General features: G+C 32.5%; 2 protein-coding genes across 2 annotated transcripts; one reads left to right on the top strand and one right to left on the bottom strand.

The window, feature by feature from the left end:
* The first annotated feature begins 4872 nt into the window (after positions 1-4872).
* On the top strand, positions 4873-7595 carry LOC107943026 (acyl-CoA-binding domain-containing protein 3). The gene is made up of 5 exons (XM_016876754.2): positions 4873-5863; positions 6428-6533; positions 6618-6718; positions 6811-6877; positions 7264-7595. The coding sequence occupies exons 1-5, from the start codon at positions 5121-5123 to the stop codon at positions 7273-7275; spliced, it is 1029 nt and encodes a 342-aa protein (XP_016732243.1). The 5' UTR covers positions 4873-5120; the 3' UTR covers positions 7276-7595.
* Positions 7596-9129: 1534 nt separating this feature from the next.
* LOC107943022 (protein TRIGALACTOSYLDIACYLGLYCEROL 5, chloroplastic) lies at positions 9130-10846 on the bottom strand. Its single transcript, XM_016876751.2, has 4 exons — positions 10536-10846; positions 10388-10432; positions 9511-9543; positions 9130-9426 (listed from the first exon to the last, which is right to left on the bottom strand). The coding sequence occupies exons 1-4, from the start codon at positions 10570-10572 to the stop codon at positions 9248-9250; spliced, it is 294 nt and encodes a 97-aa protein (XP_016732240.1). The 5' UTR covers positions 10573-10846; the 3' UTR covers positions 9130-9247.
* Positions 10847-12510: the final 1664 nt, after the last annotated feature.

Below are 12510 nucleotides of genomic sequence, written 5' to 3'. Positions count from 1 at the left end.
TTGTATTGCAGATAAAATGCCTAGAAGAAAAGTGCGATCGCACCGCATTGTTCAAGGTACTCCAAACTCGGCGGAAACAAACAGCACTGAACAACAGACTGCTATTGGATCTTCGAATGTTCCAGCTACACCTGAGGAACCTATAGAAGTTCAAAGTAATTTAACATTTAATTTACATGTGTGTTGACTTCTTTTTTTTTTAAATTTCGTATATTACAATACTTTTATTTTTCAGATGAAACTGGTGGGACGCGGAGAGGTCGCGGACGTACGGTACTGAGCGATTTATATGACCTAGATCCAGTCGAGCGTGTCCAAGTATCCAGTAATAACTTTGGTCAGCCTGTTGGATTAGAAGCTCGCCTTTTAGCAGGATACATGGGCATTCTAGCACGGAATGCAAATATGTTGCCAATTAACTTCGAGTCATGGCATAAAGTGCCCGAGAGTAACAAGAACCAAGCTCTCGATAACATTAAGGTAACAAAACGTGTATGTCATTTATAATACTTGGGTTTAAGTTTCGTTTACATTTACTTTCTTAAGTTGTGTTTTTTGTAGGCGAGATTTGCTCTAGAGGTCTCCGATGCTTATGTAAAGAAGGCATTGGGAAAAAGATGGAGAGACCATAAGAGCACTTTAAAGAAAGACTATTTTAAGACAAAAACAACACTCGACGAGAGATTACAAAATGTCCCACCGGGAATGCTGAGGTACCAGTGGGAAGAGGTCGTTAGATTTTAAACTTCGAAGAAAGGAGAGGTATGTGCAACTTATAAAATTTTGTAATTATTTTGGTGTATAGTATTTCCTAATTAACGTACTAATAATTTCATAATGTAGGATCGTGAAGAAGTTGGAAAAAAAAGTAGGCAGCAACAAAAATTCACTCACACAGCTGGGTTGAAAAGCTTTGCGTGTGTAGCTTATGCAGAGGTATTTTCAATTTTTTAATATTGGCAGATATTTATTACTTACTTACATTAATATTTTTACTATTATATTGTAGGAACTGTCGTCCAGTCAAAAAGTTGGACGCCTTCAACTTTTTGACATTACACATAGGAAGAAAGATGGAAACCCTATGACTCCTGAAGCTGCAGAAATTATGGTACGTTTGCTTAATTAATACAATTTCACTTGTTTTAATTATTTATAGTGTTTATTTTCTAATGATTTATTTCATTTATTGTAATGCAAATATTGTTAAGTTATGTTGCATTGGGTTTTTTAATATATATTGCGTTCCTAACTATTTGATTTATTTTTTAGGAAAAATTAAAGGATAAAAAGACGAAGTACGAAGAGATTGCTTCCAGTGATAGTTCTGTTCATATTGATGAAATTGATAACCGGATTATCACTGAAGTTTTGGGTCCTGAAAGGTATGGTCGGGTTCGATTTCAAGGATCTTTTGTTAACCCATCCCAATATTTTGGATCTACCTCGCAACAATGTATGCCTTCGGGGAGTCGAGCTGAAGCTGAAGTTCAGAGGTTAAGAGACCAGATGGCTCAGATGCAAGCGACAACAACTGAGCAAATTACACAACTTAAAGCGGAGGCAACATCGAGAGAAGCTGAGGTTCAAAAAAGATATGAAGAACTCCAGCTACAGCTTAAAGCAGATGCAACAGCGAGAGAAGCTGAAGTTCAACGAAAGTATGAAGAACTCCAGCAGCAGCTTAGAGCAGATGCTGCAGCGAGGGAAGCAGAGGCTATAGCGAGGGAAGTAGAGGCTGCAGCGAGGGAAGCAGAACAGCGTCAAAAGTTCGATGAACTTCAGCAGCAGCTTCAGAGTATGATGAAGATGTTTCAGCAGTCGCAACAGTCGCCGTCTTAGACTATCGTGTAAATATACTTCAATTTTGACTTTTAATTATCATTTTAACTTTTAACATTTTTGTAAGAATAATACGAATTTTATTTTATTTATTGATATTTATTATATTATTTGTTTAATATATAGATTTGTTACTTTTGGCTGGTTTGATATGATTTATTCTGATTTGTTTTTACAGGAGGGCTAAAAATATAAAAAAATTTATTTTACAAATCTGCCAAATTTAGTGGCGTTTTTAAAAAAAACGCCACTAAAGGTGTTGGCCTTTAGTGGTGTTTGTGGAAAAAGCGGCACTAAAGATCATGGTCTTTAGCGGCGTTTGTGGGGAAAACGCCGCTATAGATCAGGGTCTATTGTGGCGTTTGAGGGGAAAGCGCAGCTAAAGATTAGGTTCTTTAGTGGCGTTTGTGGTTGAAGCGCCGCTATAGACCAACACCTTTAGCGGCGCATTCATTAGCGGCTTCTGAAAGCGCCGCTAAAAGTATCTGCGGCGCTAAAGGCCTAAAAAAGTGCCGCTAAAAGCCTGTTTTGGTGTAGTGTATCATTATAACAATACATTATTTATTTAAATAAATAAATTATTCAATAACTAATTTAGAAATTAAAAATAAGAAGTTACAACTCATTTGATAAAAATGGAAAATATCAAATAATTCTAAAACCCTAGTCCCTAAACTATCATTCAAAATTTAAATTGGTCTCTCAATTTTAAAATGTTTTATTGGAATGCTCAAAGTTTCATTTTTATATCAATCAGGTCCTTTCATTAATCTACCCATCAATTTAGGCGTTAAATGTCACATCAAATTTTACGTTTATCATATTTAAAACACATAAATCAAATTACAAACACATGCATACCTATTATATAGATTGCTTGGATCTAGTGTATTAAAGAAGAAGACAATTTTAATAAAATTTTAGGAAAGTTGTTTATTTTCCTATAAACACGTCAAATCAAAGCTATTATGTAGTAAGAACACAAGTATTTATAATTAGATCAACGTATTTCAAATATGTTTCGTTTTCTTGTTTAAACCAGCATTTAATGCTTGAACTAGCAGCTAAACTAATGCAATGATTTAATTGATACACTACTAATGCATTATACATTGAACCTATATCATAAGGCTTTGAAATTCTGAGATCAATTTAGAATCTCAACTTTTAAGATGTTTAATGGTATTAAGTCTAAATTTAATAATTTAAGAAGAAAAAAAAAGAATCGGAACAAAAATCCATGAGGCAAAGAAGTTTTATTGGTGTAAATGTCTTTCAAGTCCTTGTCAATTTTAAAAATGAGTAAATTAATTCTCTTAAAAATGTAATTAAATCCATAAATTTTTTTGTCTTTCTCTTTCAAATATCTAAGAAGAAATTGTGAAATTATAAAACTGCTTTTTTTCTCGGACTTCCTTCAAAATTGAGAGAGAGAGTTTCAAGTCTCAAAGCTCCATTGAATTCGTTGTATGCACTAGGATATATAGGTCGATTGGATTGAGAATCAATTGGAGGTATCAATTTAGTGAAAAGTATAAAATCGGTTGACTCATGAACCAGTATAAATGGATTGAATTGAGCTAAAAAACTAGATAAACCGATTGTATCTATTTTATAACTTTTAAATATTTTTAAAAATTTATTTCCCTTAAACTGCTTGGTAAAAAATTGATTATCTATTTGATTCCATCACCGATTTAATTCAAAAAACATTCGTTTTTTTTCTATCTAAAAATGCAAAAAACTAAGAAAAGAAAAGAAATTGATTGATTGATAAAAGAAACCCTAACTTTGTAAGAACAAAAAAGGGATGGTTCTCCGCCTCATATTAAATTTTGTTTAGAGAGATTAATTTTATTTATTTTTAAAAATAATAAAAGAGCTTAAGAAGTTTTAATTTTAATAAAGGTAAAGAAAATACTTAATTTTAAATTAAATCGAGATATAATTATAATTATAAATTTAATAGAAATTCAAGATTTCGGGTCTTCCCTGTTGTCTCCAAGTCATAATCTAATCTAATTAAAAATTGAAATGAGAAAATCGTGAGAAAAAAGCCATGAGTCAAGAATTTATTGTCGTAGTTGAGTGTAGCAGACACGCGCTGTTTACGCAAATGAGGAAAAATCGAAACAGAAGTAAAATGGGGGAAAAGGCGACACTTATCTACTTGTACGATAACGCAAACTGTCTCCACGTCAGCTTATCTTTGGCGCCTTATTATACCTTTTTCTATGGAAACAACAATATAAAAGAGAAACTCCGTGACTTAACCAATGTTGCCAGCTATTTACTGGTCCCATCAACTCTAAATGTATGAAAATTATTCAAATTGAATTAAAAAATTTATGGGGAGAACTCAATATTTGACTTATTCGTTTCATCTAAGAATAGTAAAGTTTAAATTATTCAATTTATTTTTAAGTGGAAGCAAAATGGGATGGTTGGATTCTGTTGGACAGTGGGTATAAAACGATTATGATAATTATTTGCTTTATCTTATTTTGCTCGGATACTATCAAGCTCAAGCTCGATATTCAGCTTGAGTTTGATCGAACATCTTTTGTTAAGATTAAGTTCGACTCGAGATATAATTGATTACTTATCTCGAGCTCAATTAAGTTTATTTACCAATTTTTGTACTGAAATTTAAAATTAAGCTTAAGCTTAGCTTGATAATTAAGCTTAATATAAAAATATAAAAAGTTCAATAAAACTTGCAGCTCAAGTCAAGTATTACAAAGCCCAAATTGGGCTTAATCGATAGCTCGAACTTAGCTAGATAATTACTTAAAATTTATAGTGATTTTTAAAATTACACTTTTGAGCGGAATAGGTGATAAAAGCACAACATATCAAATATGGAATGAATTTAACAACATTTACTTCCATCTCACTCCATTGCCAATCTTATGTTAATCCCATACTTAATCCGAAGATTTGAAGCTCAATCTTTTACTACTTCGCTTATGATTCAATCGGAAAAAAGTCCGAAATTTATGAAAAGAAAAAAACAAAGGGCCCTACTACCGCCCCCATAAACTTGGCAAAAAGGTGATTCCAATCCTCTCCTCAAAGCTCCCAAAAGCCGAATATGCTTTGCTCTCTTCTACATATATCCTTTCCCTCTCTCACCCTTCTTCTCTTTCTATTTTTTTATTACTATAACAAAAAAGTCCGTCTATATTTTCATCCTTAATCAACTTTATTTCTCATTGATCCCGTCTTTTTCTTTCTGTTTCCATCTTTGGGTTTTCAAGTTATTTCCTTTGTTAATCATGGAGATTATCTTGGAACTTTTTCTGACAGCTTTTATTGCTCTTGTTTTTTCTTTCTTGATAGCCAAGATTGTCTCTCTGGCTACCGGTGGTGATGCTGGTGGGGGTTGTAGTGGTGGTGACGATGACAAGATCATCATGGAACAGTTGGAATTCGCCGAGAAATTTAAAGTTTCAAGCTTTGAAAGTGAAAAGAAAGTTGATTTCGTTAAAGAAAGTGGTGATGATAACAAGGTTGTTGTTCTTGAATCAGTTGATGATGATGATAATGATGATCAGGGTTTTAAAAGTGAAACAAAAGTTGATGAATTGGAAGGTGAGGAAAGTCAGGAGGTCGTTGAAAGATCGAAACTTGAAAGCTTTGTGCAAGAAACCGACAAGAAAATCGATGGTTTTGAGGCAGAAGTTGAGAGAATTGGTGAAGAAATAGAAGCTGAAAATAAAACCAAATTCCAACCACAAGAAATTAGAATTGAAGAGAGTCAAATGAAGGTGCTTGGGGAAGAAGAAAAGGAAGTGAAACTGGCGAATTATGAGGATGAAGATGATGATTGGGAAGGGATAGAGAAGAGTGAATTGGAGAAAGTTTTTGGATCAGCTTCTAAATTCATTGAACAAGAAGGAGATTTGGGTATAGGGAATGATGTTCAAATGGAACTATATGGACTCCACAAGGTTGCAACAGAAGGGCCTTGTCATGAATCACAGCCATTGGCTTTCATGGTTGCTTCTCGTTCCAAATGGTAGCTAACTTTCCTTGTTATCTATATATTTGTTGATTTGATTTATCTTCTTTCTTTTGCACTGTTTGGAATGTGGATGGTTAGACTTCACTTTCTAAGGGTTTCTCTTGTGTCATTTTAGAAGAAAGATCAACGGCCCTGTAGTCTATAGCACTGTTAATGTTTGTTACTATGTCAAAGAAAGTAAGATTTTGAAGTTTAAACAATTTAGACAGCAATTACATGGTGTAGGTTAAAAGGTTGGTCATTTGTTCCTCATTGTCATAATCAACTAGGAGAAGGGTAGTTGAGCATTGTCCACTTTTTGTGTTCTTCCTATAAATAAGCCTCATATGACTATAGCTAGCTGAAACACACTTGAAGTCAATGTAGAATGACACTAAATCATTAGAGTTCCTGTAGTGGCCGATTGGCCTCTATAACTCAGAAATTGCGTCAAACTTAGGACACATTAGGGTCTAAGCCTATACCAAATTAGACGGTATAGCTTGATTGGTAGTTATAATAACAGGGTTGACAGCTGCTATGTATGAGTGATGGACAGCACTGCTTGCATTGTGCAAGGAATGCTTGGCAAAAGCTGGGGAACATGAGTCCAGAGGCGGCTATGGAGCAGTATGTTGCCCTTGTTTCAGATAAAGTTCCGGGGTGGACGAAATATACTTCCGATGTGAGTCTCCTGTAGGCTTTGTTTGATTTCTTTGGTTACTTCTTTTACCTAGAATATTTTGGATTGACACGAATATTTGTATAGGGTGAGCGGAAATTAGAATCTGCAGACCAAGGCGTTGCTGGTTCTGTGGCTCCTGATATAGATTCATTTCCAGATAAGCAGGCCATTTTTATGCATGAAAGGTGGTTTGATATTGGCAATCCTCTATTATCTTTTCACTAATGTCATTATTTATCATACTGAAAATGTTGAGCCACTTGTTTCATGTCCGCAGGAATGCAGACTCGAATACTGCTCCAGCAGGTGGTGACATAACTGAGAGCGCAAGCCTTGAGAAGCAGGTATATATTTCATTTCGCCTCCTCCCTTTGGAACGTATGTAGAATGAAAAGGACACTAGAGGACCTAAATGTCTCGAGATTTATAGTCATATATAAAAAATACGTAAAACACCGAGCTCTTAAGAAGGAAACTATAAAAACTGGATGGCCTACTAATTTTAGTTGTGGACACACTTTTAGGCCATTTATTTTACCTTTTATAATACGTTTAACGGTTGCTTTTCATCTGATATGCTCTTCAGTTTTTCGAGGGTCCAGCAATAGCTCTCACACAATCCATAGTCGTATTTGAAAATGTCGAATTGGAACTAATGTCTGTCTGAATACTTATTTTATCATAAGGCTGCTTCTGGTATATATATATAACTTCATGCATGAAATTTCAGGCCAAAGACTGATTAGAGCATCGCCCTGATTTCATCTCCCCCCCAGACCGCAGGGGCCATTCTCCTTGGTCAGAAACAAGACTATATTTTACCACCAATTATAAATATCATCCTTAGACTGAATAATCTATCCCTTGTTTATCTATATATCCCTGTTTACATCGCCGTGTGGTTAAAAATTGAAACTATTGATTGTTGTTGTATATTATGCATGTAAATAAAAAGGGTGAAGCACCCATGTTTCTAGTAACTGAAATGATTTGTATGCTACTAATGTGTGAATTTAACTTAAACTCGAAATAACGTGAAGGAATGTCTAAACATTATGAATATTTGTTGGCTAAACATTTGGAACAACATCTTGTTGTCTTGTAATAAAGTGCCCCTCAAGTTTTAAATTGTGGAGGCATTGGCCTTGTTGGTTTCTATGTATTTTGTTTTTGTTTTTGTATGTTTTGATGTTGGTTGGGGTTGGGGGGGATGTTTTTAGTATTTAGGTAAGTGAATTAGTTTGCTTGAAGTTTCTCATGGTTGAATGTGAAAAGCATGATCCTAATGTCATAAAGTAGGCTATAAGGTTGCTTAAGGTACAAGTTATGATTTTTGGTTTGACATAATCAAAGTCCTCTTATGAATTAACAGCAGTTTTATGTTATCACTCAAAATTTAAAAGTTTGACCGATATTTAAAAAGATTTGAATAAAAATATTATATTCGAAAAATGAAGTTACAATTTGATCACTAAACTATTCGAAAGTTTTATTTAGTTTATTGAACTATTTCAAAAGTTTTTATCTAAGTCATTAGGTTATTAAATTGTTTGTTTTTAAATTTTGCCGGCGAGCTTCAAGTGACGATTTGACGATTGGTATAGTGGATTAGTATCCATCGACAAATACAAGAATATGTCTTAGATCCAAGTTAATTTGACAAATAGCTTTGGAGATAAAAAAAAATCTGTTTGAATTTTGGTTTGTGTATTCGTGACATTTAAAGCTGTTATATTAAAAAAAGCTAAATTATAAAAGAGGAGAGTGACAGAAAGCTTTTGATTAATGCATACAATGTGAATAGAAAAAGCCATATAGCATCAATTTAACGAGCAATGATTTAAATGAAAAACTTTTGAATAATTTACTGAACAAATTATTACTTCTTTTAATTAAATGGCCAAAACAAAAAAAACTTAACCATAACTTAAAGACTAGCAGTGTAGTTTATTATTTTTTAAAGTCAATATATTTATTTGAAATTATATACTTTATTTTTAAGTAAAAAATTATATACAAAAATTAAATATCATGATTACGCTTATAATTATATTTTCTTAAAAATTAAATGAAATTTCGATTTTTAGTCTTTTACTTAACTAAGTTAATATTTAATTAACTCATAATACCAAATTAAAAAGAAACTCGTGACACCAATTTAATAATAAGTTTTTATATAAAAATTTATGATGCAAATATTAAAAAATATTTAAATTGTTTAGTTTAAAATATTAATAAACATATATAAATTTATTAAATATGAAATAAAAACATATATTTATAAAAATTAAAACATATGAATGAGCCTAAAAATGTTTAGGTTAAGCATTTACAAGTTAAAACAAAATTTGAAACTCAAATAGTTGGACCAAGTTTGAGAAATCAATATATAAAGCTGATACCATATATAAGTTCAGTCCATGAACACCTGCATTCCCCAAAATCATTCAACATGGTAATGATAATTTCCCACTTTCCATTTTTATTGAATTTGAACATGGTAATTCTCTTTCCTATGATCATTTTTAACACCAACAATCAAAAGGACTGCAACTTGAAGATAAAATGAAGGGAATTAATCAAGGGATCACAATTCTAAGCAAAAACTCCATTGTTATTGAAGTGTAAAAACAAATACAACATTTATATAAATTTCATATCTCATTGGTGTTTTTCGGTTTTTCATTTAACTCCAAACCGAGGGAAAAACAAAATTACTGCGACAGACGATTTTCCTTGGTGTTTTTTGGTTTTTCGTTTAACTTACCGTTCTGCCTTCGGTCATCTTTGCCAAATTCTAAGCCTTGGAATGTCACCCTAGAGGATCTGTATTGGCTACCATAGGCAGAACCAAAGCCCCATCCGAGGCCAAAACCAATCCCACAGCCACCACCTTCGCATAGAGAATAATTCATTAGCATTAGCAAAGCTGATTAACGAAGGGTTTGTTTTAGTTGAGTAAGTATTAAAGCAATACCTGCACCGAATCCTAAGATATTCAAAGGCATACCTGCAGGTGAGAAACGAATCAAAAATAGCATTAATAAAGATGTTTAGAAAAAAAATGACCCGAAAGCGTCCTAGTAAACGTAAGATTGTAGAACATCGAAGGCAAAACTGTAATGGATCGACAACAATAAACCATTTATCATAGAAATTCAACATATTAGTGTCAACATCCTTAATGATATTCTTACTAGCCGATAAAGACAAAAGGATAACAAAAACGAAGGGCTGGAAATCCCATCCACTTCATTAAAGAAAAGATACTACAAAGACACAAACCCCATTACTGATTCGATATGCATTGATGCATTCTTGCCTCGTAACCTTCTAACTATCATGATTCGAGCAAAGATAAAGACTCTATAGATGAAACAACGAAAACAAAACCCTAAACCCTGAATGATGATGAAGAGATCATCATTGGTACTTCAGTCTCATTTGACATCAACAATTCAATCTAGAGTATGCAAACCTTCAACTAGCATCAACACCCAAGGGGTAAAAGTATAAAAGTATCATGGAGGCCCCCAAGTGTCAGATTGTATTTTGCCCTCTCTACTCAAAAAATGAACAAATTAGTCCCTGTAAAACAGACATAGCTGAAAGGATAACCATCAAACTCCTACTAGTACAAGGGTCTCCTTGCTACTTTACCACAATCAAAGCAAAAAAACGAAAGTCTATGAAATTCCTCGATGTCCAAAGTCCATGTCTCACAAATTATGAAACTTTTACTTGAATGAAATAACATGAATAATAAAGGTACAAAATTTTCAACCAAATTGAAAAACATTATGCATTGATTAAGCTAAAAAACAGAACTTGAAGGTGGATTAAAGAAAACAGACCTCCAAAACCCCATCCAACTCCAAAACCACACCCAACACCAAAACCTGTGAACAAAATTGACAAAAAAAAAACAGAAAAAAAGCTCAAAGACAAGAAATTTAATTTAATAGAATATTGAAAAGAAGTGTAAAATAAACATGGGTATACCAATGCCAACACCAAACCCGTTGAAGTTTGTAATCATTTTTGTCTTCTTAGCTGTGAATAAAAGCAGAGATGTTAATCAAAACTGGGAAATGAGAGTGATTTAACCTTAACTGTAAGAAACCCAATTCGTTGTCAAAGACTGGAATTGATTTTCCACGAAAAGGAAGAGAATTGAAGAAGGGATTCGGATTGGGAAGTGAGGGTATTCTTTTGGGTACAGTAGAAGCTTGGGTTTTTGCTTCTCTATTTCGTCTTTGAGAGAAAAAAAGTTTGGACCTTTGAATTACGAAAGTAGAGGACTTTCTTCTAATACCCAAGCCCAAATCATATGATACAAATAATTCTGTTCAAGATGGACCTTTTCGTCCAAATTGTTCAATAGTTGAAGAAATGTGCTTAAATTTGTATTTTATTCTTTTTATTCGAAAATAGATAAATTAATTTCTTTAAATTAGATTAAAGAATAAATTTGTCCTTTTAGTTAAAAATTTCATCTATTTTTATTGTTAAAAATTGTCGTGGTTGATAGAATAACAAGATAGTTACACATGGTGTGCCACGTATACCCCATACTGATATACATGGAATAGTTTTTAACAATAAAAATGTCTGACCTTTTAACAGAAGGACCAGCTTGCTCTTTGATCTAACGTATAGGAACCAATTTGCTCATTTTTTGTAGAGAGTGTAAAATACAATCCGACTCCTAGTACCGAGGCCCCTATGGTACTTTTACTAGTGTTTGGCTCAATTTTAGACTTGGATATTTGGGTTTGAATAAATCTCAGATTTGGATCATTTGGCTCAATGCTCAGTCATGAGTTTGGATTGTTTTAAGTTTTGATCACTTTAAGTTCACGTCATTTTAGGTTCAAATTACTTTGAGTTCGAATCATTTCAATTTTGGGTTCAAACTATTGATTTTTAAGGTCAAATTAAACCGAAAATAATTTAAGTTTGGATTGATCAAATCAAGTTCTCAAATTCTTGTTATAGCTTAATATATCATTTGGTGCTTAAGTTTAACACTTTTTTAATGTGATATTTGTGTTATTTTTTGGTCTAATGTTGTACTTATGTTTGACAAAAATTATATATTTTGGTACTAAAAGGTAACGATAATAACTTTTTACTATTTAATTCGAATTTTAAGATTAATTTGATGAAAATTAATTGCTAATATTATTAAGTTTAAATTTTTTATGATTTAATGTTAATGATATTAACGTTTGTCAAAATCAGACACTATATTTGAAAAAAAATTAAATTATACTAAAGTTAAATTAAATAATAATAAAAACCCCAAAACCCTAAGGGTAGAGGACAAGAGGGAAGAATATAAAATGTTGAGTTCCATAGTGGGATTGGAGGCGCAGCCAAGAAATTAATTTAGGGTGCAAATCTGCCTAACTTAAAAGCAATCAACTTTCAAATGCATGCATTTTACACTTTTTGTCACTCAATAATTATCTATGTATGTTCATTCTAGGAGGAAAGTTTTGAACACCATGATATTTAAAAAGATAATAATATTTGATATATCATTAATATTGTTAGAACTAGATTGATAATCGAATCGGTTAAATCATTTACTCGTCGGTTCGATTAAAAATTCATAAAAAAATTGGTTCAATTAAGTTTTTAGTGGATTCAATTAGTTTGTATTGGTTCTCATTTCAATTGATCCGTTACTACTCTTAGGATTGGTACTCCAATTGATTTCCGGTCTGATCAATTCATATGTCTCATGCACCATTGGTTAGGGACAACGCCAATTTTGTTTTGGGAGTCGGATCCGATTATAACTAAAATGCAATTGTATCATTGCATTAACATAAAATCTTACAATTTCTGAAGGGATTAAATTATAAATCTTTCATTTTGGAGGGGCAAAAAATGAAATTTAAATTTTAAGAGGACAAAATGCAATTTACCATTAGATTATATTAAACTTTTTGCAATTTTTAAAGGAGAT

The sequence above is a fragment of the Gossypium hirsutum genome, chromosome D06, assembly GCF_007990345.1.
Source record: "Gossypium hirsutum isolate 1008001.06 chromosome D06, Gossypium_hirsutum_v2.1, whole genome shotgun sequence".
NCBI classification, from domain to species: Eukaryota; Viridiplantae; Streptophyta; class Magnoliopsida; order Malvales; family Malvaceae; genus Gossypium; species Gossypium hirsutum.
Note: the sequence above shows the minus strand (reverse complement) of the source record. Positions and strands in the feature narration are given on the sequence as shown.